This window comes from Castanea sativa, chromosome 6 (genome assembly GCF_040712315.1).
Source record: "Castanea sativa cultivar Marrone di Chiusa Pesio chromosome 6, ASM4071231v1".
In the NCBI taxonomy this organism is placed as follows: domain Eukaryota; kingdom Viridiplantae; phylum Streptophyta; class Magnoliopsida; order Fagales; family Fagaceae; genus Castanea; species Castanea sativa.
In genome coordinates this window covers 54,808,784-54,834,469 of record NC_134018.1, presented here as the reverse complement: position 1 = coordinate 54,834,469, position 25,686 = coordinate 54,808,784, and the positions used below count along the sequence as shown (strand labels likewise).

At 37.5% G+C, this 25,686-nt stretch overlaps 2 protein-coding genes across 4 annotated transcripts; one reads left to right on the top strand and one right to left on the bottom strand.

Annotated features, from left to right (window-relative positions):
* Positions 1-1,921: 1,921 nt before the first annotated feature.
* LOC142640196 (uncharacterized) lies at positions 1,922-4,570 on the bottom strand. The gene is made up of 4 exons (XM_075814281.1): positions 4,375-4,570; positions 3,036-4,128; positions 2,864-2,948; positions 1,922-2,683 (listed from the first exon to the last, which is right to left on the bottom strand). The coding sequence occupies exons 1-4, from the start codon at positions 4,568-4,570 to the stop codon at positions 1,922-1,924; spliced, it is 2,136 nt and encodes a 711-aa protein (XP_075670396.1).
* A 7,608-nt stretch (positions 4,571-12,178) lies between these two features.
* LOC142638917 (SPX domain-containing membrane protein At4g22990-like) lies at positions 12,179-24,718 on the top strand. 3 transcript variants are annotated; one of them, XM_075812995.1, is made up of 12 exons: positions 12,179-12,341; positions 13,035-13,171; positions 13,295-13,370; positions 15,072-15,192; positions 15,757-16,068; positions 16,277-16,390; positions 17,327-17,781; positions 18,859-19,160; positions 21,086-21,270; positions 22,184-22,374; positions 23,334-23,467; positions 23,981-24,718. In XM_075812995.1, the coding sequence occupies exons 3-12, from the start codon at positions 13,318-13,320 to the stop codon at positions 24,217-24,219; spliced, it is 2,106 nt and encodes a 701-aa protein (XP_075669110.1). In that variant the 5' UTR covers positions 12,179-12,341; positions 13,035-13,171; positions 13,295-13,317; the 3' UTR covers positions 24,220-24,718. The 3 variants fall into 3 exon arrangements, with proteins under 3 accessions (XP_075669110.1, XP_075669111.1, XP_075669108.1); XM_075812996.1 differs by lacking the exon at positions 13,035-13,171 and adding an exon at positions 13,785-13,842 and having other exon boundaries at positions 23,981-24,717; XM_075812993.1 differs by lacking the exon at positions 13,035-13,171.
* The last annotated feature ends 968 nt before the right edge of the window (positions 24,719-25,686 follow it).

Below are 25,686 nucleotides of genomic sequence, written 5' to 3'. Positions count from 1 at the left end.
GAGGATTAGTCCTGTCCCGGGTGATGCTCCCCCGAAAACCCCACCTCGTGCGAAAGTTGGTCCTAAGACCCAAGAGACAACAGGCACTGTTCAACCGGCTACCTAGGTTGGGACAAAGGGAGCATCTTCTTCCCAAGCCGAGGTTGGTTGGCAACTCGTCTTTGGATTAGGCGACAAACCTTTGCTAGTAACCGCCACTGTTCGATTGTGGGCGCAAGGCAAAGGAGGGCGAGTCGCTCAGAGTCTGGCACAAGGTCTCCTGCTGCTTAAGGATGCTCACTTCTTCTCGGACGGGGATGACGAGTCACTTGCTAGACGGCTACAATGGCATACCATTGTGGTAATTTCTTATTTCCCCACTTTCGTGCATTGCGATACGTAGGCGTTTTCCCAGTTTCATCATTTTATCGCACTGTTTATGTTCTCAGGCCGTGCAGCTAACTAGCGTTATTGATGGGAGGCAGAAAGAGGCGGCTGAGGTTATTGATCAGGCTAATGATCAAAAAGCCACTGTCGAGAACACATCAAAGGAGAAAGAGGAAGTTGCTAACACTTCTGAAAGAAAAGCAATAGATGTCGAAAGAGCTCGATTAGCGGCAGAGAAAAAACTGACCGATTTGACGTCCAAATTGGGCGAGACCAAGCTAAAGTTAGCCACGGTGGATAGCTTGAACTTGGCCCAAGCTGACCAAATCACTGGTTTGAAGGATGCTCTTGAAGCCTGTGAGGATAAATGGTATAATGTAGGCTTCACAGAAGTAGAAAATTCTGTGGAGCCTATTATCCATCAAGCTCGGAACCATGGGTTCGGGGAAGGGTGGTTGGCTGCCCTTCAAGCAATGGGAGTAGTTGAAGATTCCCTTCTATGGAATCCCAACCAGATTCCCTATCCGGTCCCACCCCCGCCCGTTCAGAGTCAGGTCAGCGCTGAAGATGAGGAAGATACGCCAAGCATGAGGGACCTTGTGCAGGCGATTGATTCCCATGTTGAGATGGTCAACTTAGAATCCTCGAGTAATATTCATGTCGAAGCCGAGGATACTCAAAACCAAGCCCCTCTCACGGCCCTGCCAGTCAAGGATATGCCCGTTCAACCTGCTCCACAGACTTCACCTTCCAACCCTACTGCATGAAGACTAAATTTTTTTATTTATTTTTTATTTTAGGTAAGCCTAGGTCGCCGAGCTATGGCGATAAAACAATTCTTCTGTCTTTTAAACAGCTTTAATCAGTTTTATTGAGATGGAAAGTTCAGTGTTTTGATCCTTTCCCCCACCCCTTACTTTTAAATACACCCATGTTTGTTTGACAGTAACCGAGTTTGCCCATTTGCAAACGATTGTGATGAACTTGCTTATTATTCCTTATTTTCTTACTCAGGCTTTTGTCCTTAGAATATTTTAATTTGAGGTTTCCACCTGCTCGGTGAAGAAAATTGAACCGAGGATAGGCTTTTGTCCTTAGAATATTTTAATTTAAGATTTCCACTTGCTCGGTGAAGAAAATCGAATCGAGGACAGGCTTCCATCCTTAGAAAGTTTTAATTTAAGGTTTCCACCTGCTCGGTGAAGAAAATTGAACCGAAGATAGGCTTCTGTCCTTAGAATATTTTAATTTAAGGTTTTCACCTGCTCGATGAAGAAAATCGAACCAAGGACAGGCTTCTGTTCTTAGAATATTTTAATTTAAGCTTTCCACTTGCTCAATGAAGAAAATCAAACCAAGGACAGGCTTCTGTCCTAAATAGTAGAACGGGATATCTAGGTCGACACAGTTCCCTCCATATTTTTCTTTTTTGATAGAAAATAGTAAATTATCGTCAAAAGAATTAAAAACACCTGTACAAATAGATACCGTCATATCCTTACGTAACATATATATTGTAAAATAACATTCAATTTACACCCGGGAGCTCAACCGGTCAGTGATAAAACTTCTTTAAGTTGTAAACGTTCCATGGCCAGAGAAGCGGTCTTTCCTCCAAATCCTCCAAGTAGTATGCTCCTGCACCTACAATGACGATCACTCTATAGGGCCCTTCCCAGGACGGGGCTAATTTCCCTGCATTGATGTCTTGCATATTCCCAACAACCTTTCGAAGCACCAAATCCCCCGCGGTAAACACTCTCTTTCTCACGCTTCTATCGTACCTTCGGGCGAGCTTTTGCTGATATTCGGCCAGCCTAATGGTCGCTGCTTCGCGGTGCTTCTCCAACAAGTTTAACTGCCCGAACATCAGTTCTTCATTCTTGGCCGGGGCGAAACCTGCGACCCAGGAGTTGCATAGGTTTATTTCAGCTGGAATAACAGCCTCTGCTCCAGAAGTTAGAGAAAAAGGGGTCTCTCCTGTGGATCTCCTCAGAGTTGTCCAGTATGCCCATAGGATGCTCGGTAATTCCTCAGCCCAATTGCCTTTAGCGACTTCCAGCCTTTTCTTCAATCCGTTAACGATGGCCTTATTGGTGGCCTCAGCTTGACCATTACTTTGCGGATAGGCCTGTGTAGAATACCGACTTTTAATGCCAAGGTTACTACAGAATTCGCGGAAAGCTTTGCTGTCAAACTGTGAACCGTTGTCAAAGACGAAGGACTCTGGCACCCCAAATCTCGTCACAATGTTTCTCCGTACAAATTTTTTGACATCTACATCTTGGATGTTTGCAAGTGCTTTTGCTTCCACCCACTTTGTGAAGTAATCCACTGCTACTAGTATAAATCTTCAATTACCCGTCGCCCGAGGAAACGGTCCAACTATGTTCAGCCCCCACTGAGCGAAAGACCATTGGCTATTCACAGGATTTAGGTTCCCGGTAGGTTGGTGGATCATTGGGGCGTGTCTTTGACATTGCTCGCACCTCCATACATATTCGATGGCTTCCTTTTGCATTTGAAGCCACCAGAATCCCTGAGTCATTGCTCGGTGAGCCAACGAACTCCCTCCAACGTGACTGCCGCAAACACCTTCATGTAGTTCGGTCAGAAGTTCTTTAGCCTTACTAGGGTGCAAACACTAAAGGTATAGGCCTTCAAAAGACCTTCGGTATAGCTTCCGATCTGCAGATAGCCAGTACCGAGAAGAATTTCGTCGTACCCTGGCCGCCTCTTTCTCGTCATCCGGTACACGGTTCTCAGCCAAAAATTTGATTATGGGATCCATACAACACCTTCCAGCAATGGTGACTTGTGAGGCTACCGTCCTCACGCTGATGCTCAACTCATTCACCAACTCAACTATGATCAATCGAGGTACCATATTTGCTATTGATGATGCTAAGGTGGCAAGGGAGTCGACATGGCGATTCTGCCCTTTGGCGACTTGCTCTACTTTCACACTAGAGAAATAGCCCATAGTCCGTTTCGCTATCCGCAAATATTCAACCATCCGGGGATACTTGGCCTCGAAACTCCCCAGTACTTGGTTAACCACCAACTGGGAATCCGAGTATATTTCCACCTCCCTAGCTCCCAAGTCCGAGACGACTCTCAGTCCGGCCAGTAGAGCCTTATACTCGACCTCATTATTGGAGGCTCTAAAGCCTAACCTGAATGAATACTTCAGTCTTATTCCTTCCGGTGTAATGACCACAATCCTAGCTCTTGCTCTTGCTCCTGCCGCATTGGAAGCACCGTCCACAAATACCTTCCATGGGTTGGTTCCAACAAGGCAAACCGTTTCTATACCTTTTGACGAAAATTCGACAATGAAGTCTGCGAGCACTTGACCCTTCACTGAGTTCCTTGGTCTGTATCTAATGTCAAAAGAACCCAGCCGAGTCCCCCACTTAACTATTCTCCCAGTAAAGTCAGATATCCTCAATAGTGACTGGAGAGGATACTCAGTCAGGACATAGACGGTGTGGGCCTGAAAATAATGGGGCAATTTTAGGTTAGAGTGCACAAATGCCAACACTAACTTTTCCAGTGGTAAATACCTCATCTCGGTGTCAATGAGCGTCTTGCTTACGTAGTAAACAGGTAGCTGTACGCCATTGTCCTTTAGTAGCACTGTGCTAGCAACATGCTCGGATGCCAAGAGATACATATACAAATCTTCCCCCGGCTCCGGAGCCGTCAACGTTGGTGCCCGCCTAAGATAGTCCTTTAGGTCTTGGAAGGCCTTTTCACACTCTTTGTCCCACTAGAACCCCTTCCATTTCTTCAGAAGCTGATAGAATGGTCGGCACCGATCAGCGAACTTAGAAATAAACCGGTTGAGGGAGGCCAACATACCGGTCAATTTTTGAACTTCTTTTGGGTTGCTCGGCAGTTTGAGTCATTTCAAGGCGTCAATTTGATCAAGGTAAACTTCGATTCCCCGTTTGGTGATGAAATAGCCTAGACACTTCCCAGATCCTACCCTTAAAGCGCACTTACCGGCATTGAGACGCAGCCGGTGTCGCCGGAGAATTTCAAACACTTCTTTAAGGTCATCTACGTGCTGCCCTTCCTGCTTGCTTTTTATAACCATGTCATCAATGTATTCCTCGACCGTACGCCCAATCCTATCCCTAAACATCCTCATCATCATCCGTTGATAAGTGGCTCCAACATTCTTTAATCCGAACGGCATCACGGTATAATGATAATTAGCATCGGGTGTTATGAATGCAGTCTTTTCCCGATCCTCGGTGGATAGGGCAAGCTGATGATAACCCTAGAAAGCGTTTAGAAAGCTCATCCTCGAGTGTCCGTACGTAGCGTCCACCAATTGATCAATTTTCGGCATCAGTAATGGATCCTTTGGGCATGCTTAGTTCAAGTCGGTAAAATCAACACAGACCCTCCATTTACCATTCTTTTTCCTCACTATTACAGTGTTTGCAAGCCATTCTGGAAAGAAAGTTTCCTTTATGGCTCCCGCCTCCTTCAGCTTTCCCACCTCCTGTCTGACGGTTTCGACATGCTCTTTAGCCAACCTCTTCGGCCTCTATTTCTTGGGAGGGCATGAAGGGTCCACATTCAACTTGTGCACTATGAATTCGGGGTCAACCCCAAGCACCTCGTATGGACTCCAACCAAACACGTCCACGTTTTGTACAAGTAAAAGCAACAACTCCACCTTCTCTTCATCCCTCAAGCTTGCCCCTATTAGAAAATTCCTTTCACAATCCGGCAGAATCCTCACTTTCACCAGATCCTCAGCACAGCTGGCCCCTACCTCCTCTCGGGGCTGCTGTAGTTGCTATAAGGGAGTTTTCTTGGCGGAGTCCCCTTTCTCGGTCTGTTGGTTGGCTGCGGCCACTAAGCACTATCTGGCTACCTGCTGATTGCCCCTTATCACCGTGATCCCATCCTCAGTTCGAAACTTGACCTTCACATGCAAGGTGGACGGCACAGCCCCCATGTCATGAATCCATGGCCTCTTGAGGATCGCTGTGTACGGCGAGAAAGAAATGACCACTATGAACGTTACAGTTACCTCTTTACCCCCATGCTGACGGGGAGTGAAATCTGCCCTTCCAGAATTGCCATATGGCCATCAAACCCCATCAACGGCGCATCATACTTGGATAAGTCCTCATTTTTTAGTCCGAGCCCCCAGTACAAGTCGGGGTACATTACATCCGCACCGCTACCCTGATCTATCATCATTCTTTTCACTATGAAACCCCTTACATGGGCTGTGACTACCAAGGCATCGTGGTGTGGCTAAGTCGTGCCTTCCATATCATCATCATCAAACACAATAGGTTGTTTGGTGTACCTCAGCTTCTTCCCGGGAGAATGCTCGCCCGTGTTATTTTTTGCCGGTACTACGGCCAATATCCTCTTGGTTCTGGGTTCCTGAGCGCCCTTTGGTATCACATGGATGACTTCTATTACTCCTAAAGAGGGTGGGAGTGGATTTCCGCGCAGGTGATCTGCTTACCCGGTCCCCTAATTCCTCGCTCCCACCAGAAATTCTTTCATATGCCCCGCCTTCACCAATTGTTCGAGATGATCTGTCAATACTCTGCACTGCTTGGTGGTGTGCCCTTTGTCTTTGTGGTAGGTACAATGCAAATTCTGGTTTCTCCTTGATGGGTCGCCTCCCATCTTGTTCGGCCACTTAAAATACGGCTCATTTTTTATTCGATCCATGATCTTGTGCACCGGCTCCTTGAAGGCCACATTAACCTCTCCAGCCCCCGGCCTGGGCTCTTGAATCCTCAGATCCTTCCAGGTTCTGGGTTGGAAACCAGCATTCCGGGGATGATTTTTGATTGGGGCCTTCCCCTTGGTTTGCAACCGATCATCTTCCAATCACTTATACTCCTCGATACGCCTCATTAGCTGCCTCATATCCTCGGGAGGCCTTCTCGTCAATGATTCCCTCAGTCCAGATTCATCGGGCAACCCCATCCGAAAAGTGCTCGCTGTGATCTTTTCGTTGCCCCCGCCGATCTCATTATACAGCTCCCAGTACCAGTTAGCATAGTTGCAAAGGGTCTCCCCAGCCCCCATTTTCATTGACAGTAACGCACCCACGAGCTACTGAACTCGGCTACATGTCATGAACCGTATGCCAAATTCCTGGATCAGTTCTGAAAAACTGTGGATCGAGCCTTTCCTTAATCCATTGAACCACCGTAACGCGGTGGGGCCGAGGCTTGAAGGGAAAACCTTACACATCAATGCGTCATTATGAGCGTGTAAAGATATCATTTGAATATAGTGGCTAACATGTTCTACCGAGTCTGTCTTTCCCATGTAAGAATTGAACAGCGGCCGTGTAAATCTGCTCGGCATGGGTGCTCCTTCAATATCTCTCGAGAATGGCGATCGTGCAGCTTGGTGTAATGCCCGGCTCATCGCGTCCATGGCCACATTTCGGGGTCGTTCCCCCTTTGGGGAAGTCGAATCACGGTCCACTTACTCCCGCGAACGATCGTGATGCCGTTGATACCCAGATTAATGGGATTCTACTGCATGGCGGCTCCCTCCCCACATTAGCTAACCTTTCCCTTCGTTCATCCTGGTCCCTCCTCCGACGTCTACCCCTGGCTTCCAATTCCAAATCTCTCACCATCCCACGTAGACGCTCAAGCTCCTAGTCTCTCTGCTCAAGCTCTCAGTCCCTCTTATCGTCGCGGTTGCGCCCCAAGGCGCCAGACGCTGTTTGGGGCAATTGAAATGATCTCTCTCCGAGCCCGGACTACTCCGCCTCCTTATACTGTCTGTCTTCGCATCTTTTCTGCCTTCTCTCTCGCCATGTGGATCCCTGCGATGACCCTCCAGAGCCACTTTCAGCGTAACTCCCCAGCCTACATCCAGACACACTCCTGTGCACGCCTTGACAGAACCACAACAACGTAGGAGATTCCCACAGACAGCGCCAATTGTGCGTACCCAAAAGTAGTTGTTGGGCTTGAACTTTATTTGGGCTTACAATTTATTTACTTTATGGGCTTTTGGATTTCCTACAATGGGTGGTCCTATGTTCAGCATCCCTGATAACCTTATCCATCGCGTTCCCAGAATACTATCTTCCCTACTTCCCCCAAATGACCACTCTCTTTCCTCCGTATTTTCTCTCTCAACTTTTTCCAACCCCCATCTCCAATTCCCATCTCTTATTTATAGCCTCCCTTAGTGGAAGGATTATGATTGCCTTTATGGTAAGTGGGAGGAGTGGTCCAATACTATTACCCTGAAGTGGGTGATTAGTTGGGAGTGGGAAGAGGTGAAGGTGGCATTGGAACTGGTTCCACCGCTGGATGGACTGCTCAGCAGCGACATTCCCTAAGCTTCGCGGAACCCACGGGGACCCGGCCTTCCCGAAAATTGCATTCCTCGAACAAGCTGGGTTTTATGTTCACAGTTTACAATATAACGGGATTATAGTGTTTTCCGAATTTGAGTCGGGTGCCGAGGACCATCAAGGCAATGTTTGTGGACCTGATATAGTATGGGATCCTTGTACATGATGTTTTTTAGAACTCGTGGCCCAACGGGTCTTGGGCCTCGTATACGTGGCATTATTGTGATGGGTTTTGTGAGTATTGGGCCTACAAAAGAACAACATCCCGTACAGGTCCTACAGCACTATTTACATATTTAAAAATTATTTTACTACAGTATTTTTAGTTTTCAACAATAAGCGGTATCTAAACAGACCCATAGTTTCATGTATCTTTTAGCATTTAAAAAATAATAATAATCTTTTAGCATTTTAACACTACTCTCGCATGGAAAATATCATCAATTTATATGGCTTATTATAATACTTGCTTTATGACCACACTTGTAAAATTCTGGAGTCTCTTTCAATATTCTTTCAGCTTAAAAATTTCCATTTCCTAATCATGACATGTCACCACACTTTATACCCTTAGACCTACTGAGGCTAAATGACCCTCGTGTTAATATTAAAAAAATTATGATATTTACACAGTTTTTTTTTTTATGAATAAAAAGTGGATATGGGACTATTTGAGTTTACGTTAACGTGGTTATAGTGACATCTTACTTGCTGGGTCCGATAAGAACAAAAAATTCAAATAAATCATAGATATGCACTCAATCACTGTATACATATTGTCATATGACCTGAGATCATATTTTTAAAATACAATTAAAAAAAAAAAAAAGTGTATATAGTCTGTGCAGTAGAAAATGATCATGAAAAGGGAGACAAGTAATTTTTGTTTGGCGGAGAAAAGAGACAGACAAGTAAGTACATTCGTTGAGAAATGGATAAATTTCATGTGAGAACATTCTAAATGGGGCCACATAAAAAATGAACATGCGAATGTATACAGAAGACAGGACAATAAGCATATGCGAATATGCCACTAAATTGACCTCTGAATGATTCTTGTCCGTAGTTAATTAAGGCAGTCGATCTCTAATGCGACATTGACGTCCAAAATACACGTTGCAATACAAATATACGTTCCCATCCCATGCAACCATGTATATTAGTTGTTGTTATAATAATTTTCTTTTAGTTATATAATTTCCATAAATAAATAAAAAATACTTTGCTTTTAGCTTCACATGTAGACTGGGTATACTTGTTGCATAGCAAAACCTATTTCACACCACACTTACACATATTTGAAATAGAATAAGTTAAGAGACTTGTAGTTGAAATTAATCTCTTTATGTATAAAGTGCGTGGTGTTTTAATGGGAAAATGATTCAAATTGATAAGTTAATAGTATATTGCAATTATTTATAATAAAAAATACACATTCACCAAAAATTTGAGTGTATATTAAATAAGTAGACATTTCCTTTTGTTGAATTTTCTATTATATATATATATATATATATATATATATTGAGTTCTTGCTTTTTTAATTATTGAAGTTCTTTCTTTGTAGATATAAAAAATGCTTGATTATTTATGATGGAGCAAAGAAGGAAATGACCGCATGTTGATCATATTCAAATTTAATTAGAAACTTGATGACTCACTCCCCCCAAGTTACTGTGAGACACAAACAAACAAGAGCCCCCACACCTTTACTAGTGCATGTGAAGACTGATTTCCATTACAAAATCATGGTTGTTTGTACTTTGTACCATATATAGTTTTTTTGTGAATGAATAAATTGTAGTATCTTTTTTTCTTGTGGTTGGCAAGTAACTACTTTATTCATTAATTAATTAGCTATTTATGTATTGGGAGGAAAATCCTGGTTTTATTTATGAGCCTACAATATCTATGTGAAGTTGTGAACCTTGTCATTGAAACTCTCTCTCTCTCTCTCTCTCTCTCTCTCATATTCACAGCAAATTGGGTATTTATTGAACCGTTAAAAACTTAGTGAACTTTGCGTTCATAACCAGAGAGTTCAGACTTCAGGGTGGTACTGCTATCCACTGCCTTTGCATGTGCATGTAAGTTTTGCCTCTTGAAGTACGTACGGTAAATATATACTTCAACTTTGTTTAATTAGTAGCATTCATGAAATTAAGATATCTGCAGCATGCCATTCTCACAAGCTTAGGTTTCTTATGTAACTATTATAATCTCTATATGAATGCCTTTGAGTCAACACTATATATGGTACATAACTTTTTAATTTTTTGCAACAATTGAAATTTTTACTCAATCTTCTCGAGTTTTAGTCACCTAGGCCTGAATCACCTCACCTCAGGACTTTTCTTGGGCTAAAATTACCTCAACTTTATGAAGATTAGAATCTTAATAAATTAGCTGCAATTAATCTCTTAAACAGTTCTCAAGTATATTTCTTAAGAAACTTTTGGCTCCATTGTGTTAGTTTGTTCCGGGTGTACTATAGCAGCTTTTCTTTCATCTTGAATTTTGTTGCAGGACTAGTTTTTCATCAATTTTAATAAGCCACTCCTCTAGTAAGTGGGAAATCCACTCCATTAATCAATGCATACAATTCAAACTATATATAAATTTGGATAACGTAGGGCCAGAACTTTGTAATACTATACTCTAAAAGGGAGATTAATTCTCCTTTCTTAAATTTAACCAGAAATTCTGCCAATATATGTAAATTTGGATAAGGTATAGTAGGGCCAGAACTTTGTATTATACTTCGAGAAAACTGGATTAATTTCTAAGTGAGTAACACAAGAAAGATTCTCAATTGATTCAAACTTGATATCCATTATTAATCCATTATTTATTTCTTTTATTTTTTTGAGAGATGAATATGATTTATTTTATACCTTCTTTTATAATTAGAAAATGATGGCTATGCAAGCATCATAACTTGTGTTTCAATTTATAACTCCATGAATTTAGGAACTTTTACTTGCCCTGTATTATTTGATTTATGTCATTTATAATTAGTTATCATTACTTATGTTATATAAATAAAATTTTGAATGACATAACACCAGATGCATTTTTGGATTCACAAAAAAAAAAAAAATAATGATGATGATGATAAATTACACCAAATTCAAGTTTATTGAAATGACCTTATAGCCCCTTGGCTTCTTATTAATGCCATATATTTTTTTAGAAACAAATAATTTTTTTTAAGATAAGTTTAAAAACACAATTTCTACCACAATTTGTTGAAGTTGTCAATTGTGAGTGGTGAAAAAAAAATTGTTGGTCCATATAAAAGTAATTATCCACTATTTACAACTAATCACCTCCTCAGGTTGTGAAAAAAAATTGTAGTAAAAGTTATTATGTCTCTAAACTTATTGTTTTAAAAAATCAAACGCTCTTTCTCTTTAATCTTTCTTTCACATTCAATAAGTGTAGACTTCATGGATACTAGATATTTCACAGCTATTAACATGGCATATTGTAAATAGTGCATAATAATGTTACCAATAGATTGTGCTAATGTAAAAGTAACGGTACTCTAATTATAACATTCTATCTTAGAAAGTTCTTTAAAAAGTTGTCTCTAGTATTGCTCTTTCAAAGTGAGTATTCTTTGCATATAGGACAAATTACACCAATACTCCTTAAATTTCACGAAATGACACTCTAATTTCATGTTATCTTACATCATAATTACCCCTCATAAAATATTCTATTTTTAAAAAAGATTCCTACTACTCTTTGTTTGATTTTTTTTTTTTTTTTCATTTATACAAAAGGTAATGGTGTCTTTTCATTTATTGTTTAAGTATATCTTTTAGAAAATAGAATATTCCATTAAGAAAGTCAATAGTATGAGCTTATTTGTTATATTTACTATTTATACAAAATTTAGGGAATGGCATTTCCTATAAATGTTTTTAGGAGGTATAAATTAGAAGAATGTCATGTGTGAAATCTAAAGAAAATTGGTGTAATTTACCCTTTGCATATTTTGTAGATGCCTTACATTCCAAAAATATATCTTCTTATATACTATCTTCCTATACATATATAGTGTATTGTACCTTCTAATTGCTAACATGTTTCTTTAATATAAAGTGTGCAACCACGAACACGACCCCAGAGATAGCCAAATTACCGACACAGCTATTCTTACACTCAATTTCACAATTTATCCACTTGTAAGCTGTGAAATTGGACATGATATTGGTTCTGTGTTTAGATTTACCATTATTCAATTCCATTTCGCATGGGAAACAGACTTGATTAAAAAACAAAGATTGTCTTAACGGTAGGATTTGTCGCGTGTAACATATTATACAATGCAAACGTTTGGACGTGTCAATGATTCCATACCTCTCGTAATTTGGTTTTCCCAACCATTTCAACTAGTTTCGCGCGAGTTACTGTTCTCTCACTCTCACTCACACACACATTATCTCTCTCTCGCTGTCTCTCTTGAGTTTTTAAGCAAAGTTAGCGTACCAAATCCAAAAGTTCAGTCTTTGAGACACATATTGGTCTAAGTCACTACTTAAAAAATGACTAACATGTAGAAGGAGAAGTGGGTTTTCCACCTCTGGATTTTGTTAGTGATTCTACTCTCTCTTATAAGCAAATTATTTCTGGGTTTTTGTTTTTAAGCATTCTTAGAGCTTATTGTGGTTCTTTTTTCAGCGTTGTTAATGTTAAGGTTTTGTTTTCAATTTGGTTGTGTTGTTGATATCTGGGTGTGTGCTTTATGTAAGCTTCATATATTACTTATCCTTGTCTTTCATTTCCTTAAATAAAAATTAGAAAATAAAATAAAATAATAAGTTTTTTTTTTGATAAACGACTTAAATAAAATAATAAGTTAATATAACTAATACAGAGTTTTTTTTTTATGTCTGAATCTCACACACACACACACACACACTCACAAAATGGGCAGTCGAAGGAGCATTTTTATATTATGTGCATTTTTAGTGAATACCAAAAATAAAGAAATGTGAGAGAAAGTCAAAGGAATTTTGAGAATTATAGTGAGGAGAAAAGAGAGTACAATACAATACAAGAAAGCAAAAGATTTGATTTTTTTTTTAATAGGAAAAAGATATAGATTCAAAAGATTTGATTTGATTGGGTAGGTTCATTTGGATTATTTATATTTTAAAGTTTTTCCTTTGTTGTTGTTGTGGTTTTTGTTTTTGGTTCCCATTATTGTATTCACTTTCTATATGTACACACTAATTATCAATTAATCTGTATGTATTCACTTTCTATATATGGTTTTGAACAGAAATCATATTAGAAATATTAGTGATAAAGAGTAAGGAGAAAGAATATGCATATTGGTAGCAATCCCAATTGATGAGTATCAGTGAGTAAGGCAAGCAAATCATTAGCATTTAAGTGGAAAGGAAATGCACATTGCAGGTTTCCATTTACTACTTTGACATATATATATTAGGCTTCACCCTTGAGAAACTTGTCCATAAAATTGTGTTGCATTATTTTTAAGTCATCAGTGTCTTTTGTGTTGATTATAGTCTATTACAGCTTATTAATCCTTTTCCTGGGAGATGGTTGCCTTTGGAAAGAAGCTGAGAGAGTCACAAATTCAAGAATGGCAGGGGTATGTTTTAGTTACTTTCAGCCAATGTTTAAGGTCTAAATGCTATTTGCTAAGAATTAGGTTTTGGTCGTGCCTCGTGTTGGACAAATGAGTGAATTCCAGTAGGCAACACATTTTGTTTGGCTGTAGTCCATTGCCTCACTGAATATGTTTTCTTTTTAACAGAACTGCTACCTTAATTTTCATACTTGCTCTATTCATGATTTTGATTTGTTGACAAGTTTGTTTTACATTCATTCAAGTTTCTTTGTAAATTTTTTTATTGCCTAATTCTTTTTCATTTCCCAGTCATATTAAGTCGCAGTCAATATATTTCTTATAAATTCTGGATTATATCTTATTTTATAGGATATTATATATTCTGTGATAACCAGCTTTTCTTTCACTAGACTAAGTAAATGCAATGTAAATCAGATAAAAAATACATTGGCGGAGCCAGAAAGTTTCCCCAAGGGGGCCCAAGGCTGTTTAGGTATATGAAAATTGTTATGGCTAGTAGCCTGTCTAAACATCATTTGGCTAGAAGAGGCAGGTCACAAGTTTGATTCGTTATTCGTATATATGTAATGTAGTGCACTAGTGTGAAATTGATAAGCATTACATATGTACATATAGTGGATTTAATTTTAGAGAATGATAAGTCACATTAATGGCATAATATTGGTTATATGAAGTATATAATCTCAAAAGATCTTATTATTTTTGAAGAGTTTGAGAAGAAAAAAAAATCAGGTAAAAAGTGCTTATAGTGTCTAAGAGGACCATCTTTGAATTATGAGGAACAAACAAAAATGGTTTGGCATGAAAAGATAAAGGGGGTGTGTAAAAATCAAGGGTGGGGGGGGATGATAAAAATCTCAGCACTAGGGAGCAATTGATAAAGCCAGAAGTCCCATGAGTGCTCAGTCCCCCTCCCCCATGCCATTGATAATGCCTGCTTAGCTTGGTAAATAATATTATAAACCAACAAATAAAGGTAAAGATAAAATCCATACAGACAAGATTGGATTTCTGAGATATAGTTTGTCAATTGGGCTTTGTTAAAGTTGCAAGACTAGACATTCATTTGATGTGGGTGGGTGATTTTCTGGGACCTTTTTTTTTTTTTTTTAAAATTAAAACCCTCGTTCTATCAAGGGCCTTGAAACAAGTTGATTATGAACCTCTGATGGCAGTCCTATCCTGTTTATTGGAAACATTTCCAAGATATGTCATATTCTATGTTAATCTGAGATTTTTTTCAAAAGAGGAAGTTGTTTCCACTACTTTAATTTAGTGTTAATATGTGGAACAGATGTATTTGAAGCCACTAATGTTTGTTGCCTGCTTTTAAAGAAAATATTATTTTGCTCCACGAAAAGTAGAGGAACAATTCCCTTTGTTAACTTGACTTGTCTAGGTAATTTCTGGTATTCTAAATTGTTCAATTGAGTGTCATACTTCACGTGATTACTGATATATAATACAAAAAGAAGGTTGGAAATGAAATGGTTATTTGAATGAACCCAATGCTTCAGAACTGCTTTAAAATCCAGTATAATGAAGGCATTCATGTGTATCAATTTCTATGACCATTAGCAAATTGTTATGTCACTTGTTCATGTAAATAATTATTCCACAAATGAATCCTTATTCCCCTATCTCCATGCTATTATTTGAACCTTATCTAGTTTTCTTATAATTTGATTCAATTCTATTCAGATACTACATTAATTATAAATTAATGAAGAAAAAAGTCAAGCGATACACAGAACAAATTGAGGTTGGAACACAAAATCACTATTTTGTTCTGAAGGACTTCTCAAGACTGCTAGATTGTCAGGTAACTGTTACCTCGCATGAATTATGAATAGCACCCCATTTACATGAATGCTGCAAAGTGAGGTTCAAAAATCCATGAGCAGATGCAGGGTCACACTTGGATAGGGAATAATTTAAGTTATGTTTTTCACTTTATGCCACACTGTTGATCCCAATTTGTGGTTTTCTAAAAGTAATTCATGCATTTGTTTTAAACTGACTTAATTTTACTACTATTAGAGGCTGAGATTTCAGTGTATCCCATCAGCAAGTTCTTTGGGTTAGCATGCTTGACTCAAAATTTTATCTTGATTCTCTGATTTTGAATATAAAGAATATTTGCATAGTTTTCCTAAGAAAGTTCATGCTAATATATTGTGTAGTTGTGAATTATGATGATGAATGGGTTTGTAGATGCTTTACATAATTTGTGCATGCGCGTGCGCAAGAGAGACAGAGAGAGAGAGGGAACTTCTCTTCTTAACAAAGACAATCCATAAAGATTCATGGATAATGCAGGTCCTATACTCATTTGTTAAAATTGATTACCAAATTTATGTCATCTTTGATTGTTTTTGGATTTCAGATCGAAAAAATTGTCCTGTTCCTGCTGGAAAAACAAGGACTGCTTGCTACCAGGTTATCCAATCTTGGAGAGCAGCACCATGCTCTTATACAACAGTCAGATGGATCAAGAATATCCGAATTGCAAGAAGCATATAGAGCAGTTGGACAAGAACTTTTGAGGCTTCTCTTTTTTGTTGAGATGAATGCTATTGGTATACGTAAGATATTGAAAAAGATTGATAAGAGGTTTGGCTATAAGTTCACTGACTACTATGTCAAAACTCGTGCAAATCATCCTTACTCCCAGTTGCGACAAGTTTTTAAGCATGTGGTAAGTTGACCAATTTAGAATAAATGTTGTTATTTTGAGTACAATATCTTAATTTTGAATAATGCCCTGGAAATTTTTTCTTGGTCTCCTTCATAGTTTTGGCTTTGAGTTCTTTTCATGTTTGTTAATAGCTCTTTTAAGGCATAGATTAACTTCTACTGTCTCTATGTGTGAATGGAAGCATTATCAGCTAGTAAATGAATTGCAGGGTTTCAGCGCTGTTGTTGGAGCCATATCTCACAATCTCGCAGACCTTCAAGACCTTCAAAACAATCAGGGGAACTATATTTCAATATATGATCAACCTGCTTTTTCCCACCCGGTTTTCTCTCATCTCCATTCAAGATTATATGCAGTGTTACTATGTTTGTCTTTTGCAACGTCATGGTTTATTTTCTGAAGTGTTTTTGAAATTTCCGTTGCAATTCAAAAAGCATGTGCTGGTTACAATTCCTTTTCATTGCTGGGATGTCTTACATCTTTAAAAAGCATTAATTTTAAAATAATTTCAAGATGGCTGCAACTGCAAATTTTAGCGTTTGACTGAATTTATAGAAGAGAAATCTTTTCTAAGAGCTAATTATTTAAGCAAGACACTAATCAACATATAGAGTTACTCAGGACTGCTTGCTCTAGGTCCATTTATCCCAAAAGTTTAAACAAACAAGATATAGTGAATTTAATCACTTAACCATTACTCTAACTGGGGTTTAAAAAGCATAATCATTTTTCTTGTTTTCCATGCATGTTTTAGTCTTGCAAAGAAGTGGGTAGGTGAAAAGGAGTGATTCCAAATCCACTTTCCATAACTTGAAACCTTCTTGGGAGGTTAGACTTCATTTGATATTTTTGTGATAGGAGCTAAAGTCCAATCCTTTTATCCCAAATCCTTATATACCCAAATATCTTAATAAATCTAGAAGGAGAAGTTAATATGGAAAGAAAAAAAAAAAACCCGACTCAAGTTGATGATGTGATCACATGTCTACATAACCCCATAAAAATTTAGATTATGCAACACATTTAAGATTGAAACAGCCAACATTAGAAGTTTTTCTATATAAAAAGGTGAAGTGAAAATATGAGGTATGTGGTATTGAAACTTTAGAGGTATTGTTGTATGTTTCAAACTTTGTTAGGTATTCAACTTGATTTTTCATCACAAAACATTGCTTGTGGATGTAGTCATATTATTTTAAAATATTCTAAAAAATGACTACAGCATATGATGCTAGTTGCCTTTTTACTGGTTTTGCAGGATCCTGTCATTGATTCTATTAAATCAGCTGTAGACAGGTTATCAAACTCAACAAACTTCCTTCACTTCTTGGGTAGACATGCATTTATTATGGAGGAGGAGTTACCAACTCCATCTGAAGATGAGTCTCTTGAACAAAGATATCATTTTATGTCACTTCTCTTGAACTTGGCAAACACATTTCTGTACATGGTCAACACATACATTATAGTCCCAACAGCAGACGACTACTCCTTGAGCCTTGGAGCTGCAGCAACAGTCTGTGGTGTTGTGATTGGGTCTATGGCTGTTGCTCAGGTGTTTTCTTCCGTTTACTTTAGTGCATGGTCTAATAGATCATACTTGAGACCACTTGTGTTTAGTAGCATCGTCCTTTTTGTGGGAAATGCATTATATGCACTGGCTTATGATCTTAATTCAATAACCGTTCTTCTGATTGGTCGCCTGTTCTGTGGGTAAGCAATTTTTTTATTACTCTCATTACTTGAGTAGTGAAACTTACATTTGATTAATAAGTAAGCTAATTGTTGTTGTATGTCATACTCAATGTTAGTAAAAAGTTTGCTTTTACAAGTGGTTTAGGCGTATTCTTTATTCTTTCATGTGTATAATTGAAAAGGAAAAATTGAATTTCAACTGGATTTATTTTTTTTGGACTTGAGTGTGTACGTGACCAAAACCTCATTCAAACTAATATATACAAGCAATCAAGTTTGAAAAGAATACATTTTATTGGAACAAAATAAGGTAGATTTTTCTAAGGGTAACAATGAAGATGAATAAGGGCGCTAGTTGGGACATTATTTGGGTGGTCTCATATTTGGGGTTTTATGCAATGTATTTCTGTATTTGATTTTCTGCAGTTTGTTTTTGTTTCTCTGTGATTTTTTTTTTTTTTTGGTATTTGTTTCAAGTACAGTCCGTTCATCATCGTGAACATGATGTACTTTTTTATTAATGAAAATATCAATTAACTATTAAAAATATATATATATTGGAGCCTCTATACATTACAAAATTCAAACCCTTAAATTTATTTTATCCTTTAGTATCACAAACTGTAGAGAATATGATTCCTTAATTGCAAATACAACTAGTTAAAATCAGGTTGTGGTTCTTGTTCTGCCTCTTGTTCCTTATTTTCACATTTTTATCATATGAAAAGAAAGTAACAGATATCATACTCCTTAACAAATTAATGTGGTACACTTTGAAGGTATTTAGATCTTGAGCAGACTTTCAAGTGATTGTGGGATGACAAGTTGCCTAGAAATACCATATTGTTGATATTGGAACTTTGTATAACAGTGCTGCTTTCTTGCTATTTATTACTGCTGATTCTGGGGGTTATAACACCCAATCGCTGTCCCAAATTTCTGTGTCACTCCGAAGTTTTAATTAAAGTAGTTTGAATAGTTTATACATGCATCTTGGTGCTTATTATCATGGATACTACTTCTTTCTTGTCCTTTTCAAAAGCATGCACTTCGGTTTCATTTTAGTAACCAATGTGGTCTTGCTATACATTTCAGGTTAGGTTCTGCAAGAGCTATTAACCGGCGCTATATCAGTGATTGTGTACCATTGAAATTGCGAATGCAGGCTTCTGCAGGTTTTGTTAGTGCAAGTGCGCTTGGAATGGCGTGTGGTCCTGCTCTTGCTTGTTTACTTCAGACGAAATTTAAGATTTACAAACTCACCTTCAATGAAGAAACTTTACCTGGTTGGCTTATGGCTCTTGCATGGCTTGTCTACTTATTGTGGTTATGGATTTCATTTAGAGAGCCCCATTGTGAAACTAAAGAAAATCTTGTGCCAAACGAAGCTAATGCGGGTACGTCAACAAGATTGTTCATTTTGGCTAATTATAATGGTTTTCTATTTCTTTCTTGATCATAACAACTCAGTATATACCTAGTACTTTTCTTAACCTACAGTCTCCCTCATCTCTTGAAGTAGTAGTGATGAACCTTTCTGCCTTTATCATACACTGTCAGTCACTTTAGTATCATTTGAGCAACAGCCAATTATAATTATACATTCCCTCCATCCCACTTGATATTTTTTGGTATGAAATTACATGATTATTAATAAATAAAAGGTTAAATATATTCCTATCAAAAAAAATAAATAAAGGTTAAATATAGATTTTCTCTAAAATGTCCATTACTTTATCTTAGGGGTGGCATGATTTTTAAAAAGAAATCTTGTTTGATTTTTATCAAAAGGTAAGGGGAATATAGGAAATTGAAGAATTATGAATTTTCACTAGAAAGTAGACACATATTTTGGGAATTCCTAGAAAATAAAGTAAGACATTTTGATTGGGATGAAAGGAGTGTAAAATTTCTACGCTTTTTTGTTCCATCTACCTAACAGTACACTCAGTTTGACATGGGCTTGGGTAGTCGAATTCGATTCTAGCATGATTGTTGGTGTGGGGATCAACCTTTGAAGTTGATGTTTCCTACATTGTTTGAAACTGCTATGGAGAAGAACACTTGAGTGGCATCATTATTGGAGGGACGGGAGGAGGGGGGGAGGAGGAGTTGGCATGTGGAATTCATGAGAAACTTTAATGATTGGGAGATTGATGGGGTGGCTTCATTTTTCCTTCTATTAGAATCCCATGTTCCCATTAAGGGGGAGAATGAGATGGAAGTTAAAGAGTAATGGGGATTTCACTGTGCGATCTTTTTATGAGACATTACGGGACTCATCTTCTATGTATTTCCCTTGGAACCATGTGGAGGGTCAAGGATCCTTGAAGAGTTTCCTTTTTTGTATGGACAGCGGCTTGGGGAATATTCTCACTTGTGAGAACCTAGTCAAGAAGGGTTACTCATTAGTGAGTTTGTGTTTTATGCATCATTGTAGTGAAGAGACAGTGGAGCACCTTTTGTTACATTGTAGTGTAGTTTTTGGGTTGTGGAGTTTCATATTCAAGTTGTTTGGGATTCAGTAGGTTTTACCAGAGAAAGTTTTTGATTTATTATAGGGGTGGCGGAGTAGGGGACCTAATTTGTGGAATCTCATTCCTTAATGCTTGATGTGGACTATATGGAGGGAAAGAAATCAACGTACTTTTGAGGATGTGGAATGCACATCAACTCAATTGCAAGCATCATTCATTAGCTCTTTCTATGAGTGGTCTTTTGTATCGGGTCTCACGGATAGTAACTCTATTCAATCCTTCGTAGAGTCAATTCTCATGTAGATATTTTCTCAATTGTAATTATTTAGGCTACTTTGTGATTTTTTTTTCCCACCAGGGAGTCTCTTTTCAATAAAATTATTCTTATCAATCCAAAAAAAAAAAGGCTTGGTGCATGAGTTCTATTCATCAAGTGCACTCATGTCCTTTAGATGCCAGTCCCTCATGTTTAGTACAAGTTGATTCTGGAAGGGATCAACTAACTGCCTATTGTGTTCTGATCCACTTTGTTTACTTTCGATCTCTGTAGTCCTACAATGAATCTTTTCAAGGCAAAGCATCATATCATCTGGCTCAGTTAACAACTTAACATCAACTGTGTAACAAAATCTTAAATGAATTTGGTTTTAATGCTCTCCCTGCATCAGGGGAGGTGGGGGGCAAGCTATCCCATAATTGTAGGGCCCAGCTGCTTGAAAATAACATCTATAAGAGTCGATTTGCTTCATATCACTAAGTACTTAAATTTTGTTAGTAATAAGTAATTTTTTTTTTATATGTTTACAGGCATGATTTTTTTCTATGAATTGTTTTTTCTTGTCTAGGACAATTAGCAAATGTTACCTTAGAGAATGGTTATACACAACCATTGCTAATGAAAATAGAAGCTAAGCAACAAGATGAAGATGAAGACCAGGAACGTGATGATGCTGAAGAAGATTCTCAGGAAATTCACAAACCTGTAACTTCAATTGTGGTGGCATACAGATTACTTACACCATCAGTCAAGGTTTAGAGTTCATACCAAATTTCATTTACATATTAAATAATATATGTTTTTAGTTGATGCCATTTCTGCCAACAGCAATTAAGAAAGTTGATTTTATGCATCTAAACCCTGATGCCAAATTTCATTTACATCTTTCAAACCCTGATTTCTATATATATTTTCAACCTGTAATTTTCCATATCTCTGCCAAGTATATGCCATCCAAAAAGATTTATGAGCAGTGAGCACTCAATTTCTATGTTGTGGTAGAAGTCATACCTGTTTAATTTTTACATGTGAGAGGTAAAGTCAAAGAATTGTTAATTTCTTATATAAAGAAAATAATATGATATGTTTTCCTGGTCTATTAATAGATAATCTTTTACCTTTTATTACTTTAAAAAGCTACTTGTTATGATTGCATCAAAATTCATGCACTGATATTTTGGAGACAATGTAAGTACTACCCATAATTGAAGTTCTGATCATTCCATCAAGGGGAGGAGAGTTATATCACATTAAGCATTTTTTAGATGCCTCAACTTTGTTGGGGCACCAAAAGATTTAGAAATCCCTAGAAAATAATGGAAATAAGTATATAAAATTGGTAGTATGAGATCGTAAAGTTTGTCTTTTGTGGTACACTTCAGTCATTTTCACTTCGTGGGGAAATTAATTCATCCAGGTTTATCGAAGTTTAAAGGACAAACTTGTTATTGTCATTCTAAGTTTTAGCTTTGCTGATTTTTGGACAGATAAGTGAAAAGTGGAGCCTCCAATCTTTTTTCACTAAAGTTTTTTTGCATCTTTCTTCTGTACCTTTCCTCAAATTTTCATGCTTACTGTTAGCAAATCTGTGTCATGTCATTTTGGTTTATATCTCTCATCTGAGGTATATTAGCATTAAACTTTAATATGATCTCTTCCTTTCCAGGTTCAACTATTCGTGTATTTCATGCTCAAATATGCCATGGAGATTGTACTTGCTGAATCAAGTGTAATCACTGGATATTATTTTATTTGGCCAATCAGCAGAGTGGCAATCTTTCTCGCATGTCTTGGTCTAACAGTGCTTCCAGTAAACATCATTGTTGGAAAATATATCACCAACATCTTTGAAGAAAGGTATACCTTTAAGCCATGTAGTAGCTCCTCACTTGGAAGCCTTGATTTTTTTAATTCTATTCTAATTTATCTACCTCCCCACGTCACATCTTTGTACTGTATTTGTCATCCAATAATTGTGCCTTAGATTCTAATGCCCAATCATGTGCCACTTAAATGAATAGTGGATTCCAATGAAAGCAACCATTTGTGTATTACAGAAAATCCTATTGCTTAAAATCATAAATAAACACACAAACACAACCCCCACCACCCCCCCCCCCCAAAAAAAAAGATCACGGCAAGGACTTCAAAACCTTGTTGCTTTGATATTGTAAGGTAACCATAGACTGTAGCATTACCTTTTGCTACTAGAAATTTTTTATTGGCAAATGTCAGTGAGACACTTATTTATCAACAGAAAAAAGGTAAGACACTTACAGCATCATGGTTTATACTCTAATGAGCAATGAAATTCTAAGATTATAAATTTATTTACTTAAGGAATTGGATTTGATTTCACCTTCTCTCGGTATATAAAAGATAGTGAAAAAAGAACAGAAATTCTGTATCCTATTGTCACTACCCAAGTACACATCTTGCCTTCAAGGATTTCTTTGTGATTGAATGGTCCTAAATTGAGTAATTTAGGGTGCTGAAGTATATGAAATATAACTAAGGGTTGTCATCAATCCTAATTTTTCAGGACCAACTAGTAAGAAAATTTGATGATTTTATGAATTTTCAGCCAACCCCAAGTACGTCTTCAATGCTCTTCAGAGCCTAATTCTTATGGTTTTCTCATTTCATATGAAGAGAAGTTCTGGTCTTCTGCTTATGATTTAAATATATTGCATCCAAGTAGTATCAGCTCCATATTTATGGCCTAGATTAGTTTATCTTTTATCACAGCTGATACATATTTCTTCATTCTTCTTTTTTCCCTTCCCCTATCTCTTTTCTGGTTGATCTGATTGTAGGCAAGTTCTACTGGCATCTGAAATTATGGTGTGTATTGGAATCCTCCTAAGCTTCCACATATTCAACCCTTACTCTGTCCCTCAATATGTTGGCTCTGCCCTAATCACATTTGTGTCAGCTGAAGTCCTTGAAGGTAACTATTGCTCTTTATATATTTAGAAAACATAAGTTAGTTGTGCAAGGACTATTTGCTTGTATGTTTTGTTTACACTCTGCATTATTAGATACAAATCACCCTTATTGTGTAGCCAGAACCCTGCTTATCTGGAAATTTTATTTATGGACTTAAAATTTTGGCCTGAAGGCTGAAGTTACTCATTAACTAAATTAATCACTTGTAGTTCTGTGAGGGAAAAGAATTAAGTGGGTTGGATTAGGTCTGAGTCACACTGCCCAAATGAGATTTAAATCAAAACTGACCCTTTGCCCTTGATATGATATCATAAACAGCAGTTATAGTTATTTGTATTGATCAAATTTTGGGGTGGATGTTTCCTTGTTTTGCTAAGAATCTTAGATCCCATTTACTGGGGGCATACTTTTCCTGGACTATAGCTTGGTAATTGTGACATATATTGCATGTTTTGTTAGAGGATGTTTTGCAGTTTGCACATCATTTGGAATCTCATTTGCTTGACCAACCCAGGTGTGAACTTATCGCTCCTATCTCGTTGTATGTCATCAAGGCTTTCCCGAGGGACGTACAATGGTGGATTGCTTTCCACGGAAGCTGGGACACTGGCTCGTGTAGTTGCAGATGGTACAATAACACTGTCTGGTTATTTGGGTGAGAGTAAACTATTGAATTCCACCTTACTTCCTGCACTCCTGATCTGTGTCTCATCCATCATTGCCACCTGCTGCACCTATAACTCTCTTTACTAATACCCTTTCCCTCTAACATGTATGCGTATTGTATAGTAGAGTTGAACTTGCTCACTGATCAATGGTGTACAATGCTCTATATTGTCGGTGTTCAGCAAATATCTATATGCGGCTGATAATGGAAGCTTTGAATCTATCATGTCATGTTTCCCATGGATGTGTTTCTAATTGTTTAGGACCCATTATAGGATGAAAGAATAGGCTGATCATCTATCCCTTCTCTTCTTCTTCTTGTTTATTTTTTCCCTTTCTTTAAGCAGCTACTTGTCTATGCCAGAGTTATCATATTTCTTCTATTATGGACCTAGCTAATCATAAAAGTGCACAAGCATTTCAGCATTTACCAGAAAATTCATCATCTTGAGCAGCTGGACAGGGATGCTGTAGACCTTGATAGAGCTCTTGATAATTGTAACCTCTCTTTTGGTAGTACATAATCGTATTTTCAATCAGAAAGGGAACTGGGCATGGTGGAAGGGACGGAACCAGAACTTTGGGTTAGAGGGGCGGTTTTACTGTTGACTGGATGCAATGCTTTCAACCTTTGATTCCGCTACTTAGCTGCTGAGATTTTTTTTTTTTTTTTTTTAAGTAAGAACAAAATTATTTTTGTTTAGAATTTTTTTTAAAGGGCAAGGTTATTTATTTTGGATAAAATTAGTTAATTGAGCTTAATTTTGTTTTTAGTTTTACTCATAATTTTTGTTGTTGAGCTTTTTTTTTTTTTTTTTGGCTTGTATATTTTGTTTTAGATTTTAGATCTATAAATTTTTTTATAGTCACTAAAATGAGAAAAATGCTAGAAGTTTTTTATAAATTACTTATGTAATAAGTGGTTATTGACAAGTAAAAAAAAGATGTGAGTGGTGTGCCCATATGTGAACCAATAAGAATTTACTGCCAAAAAAGTTTGTAAAAATGTTATAAAAAAGTTTGTGAGTATAACATTAGTCTTAAAAAAATCAATGATATTGTTAAAGGGAAATAAAATGTAATTTTATAGAACAAAATTGCTAAAATTAATACACATATATATAATAAATTTTTTTTTTAAATTAGGGGGGGGGGGGGGCATTGCCCCCTGGTCCAAGGATAGTTCCGCCCCTGATTCTGGGAGGGTGAAAATAGCATGATTATCCTTATGCCTAACAGGATGAACATGGCTTGGTTTTTAAAGAACATGAGCTTTGTTCATCCACCACCAAGCTATATTTAAGCAATAATTTGATGCCTGGTTTTGCCAAAAAATGAGAATGAACAAAGGCTCCGCTCAATGATGTTTGTTATGTGTTGATGGCCATTTTTGGGTATATCCTACAAGCTCGCACAAGGCAAAGCCCAAATTATTTATGGGCCCATTATCTCTACTGATATCATTTTAATACATGGTCCAAGCTCATACATTCTCAATGTAGTTTTTTTTTTTTTTAAAGCTATTTTCAGTGGAGAATTGAAGGAATGCGGTTT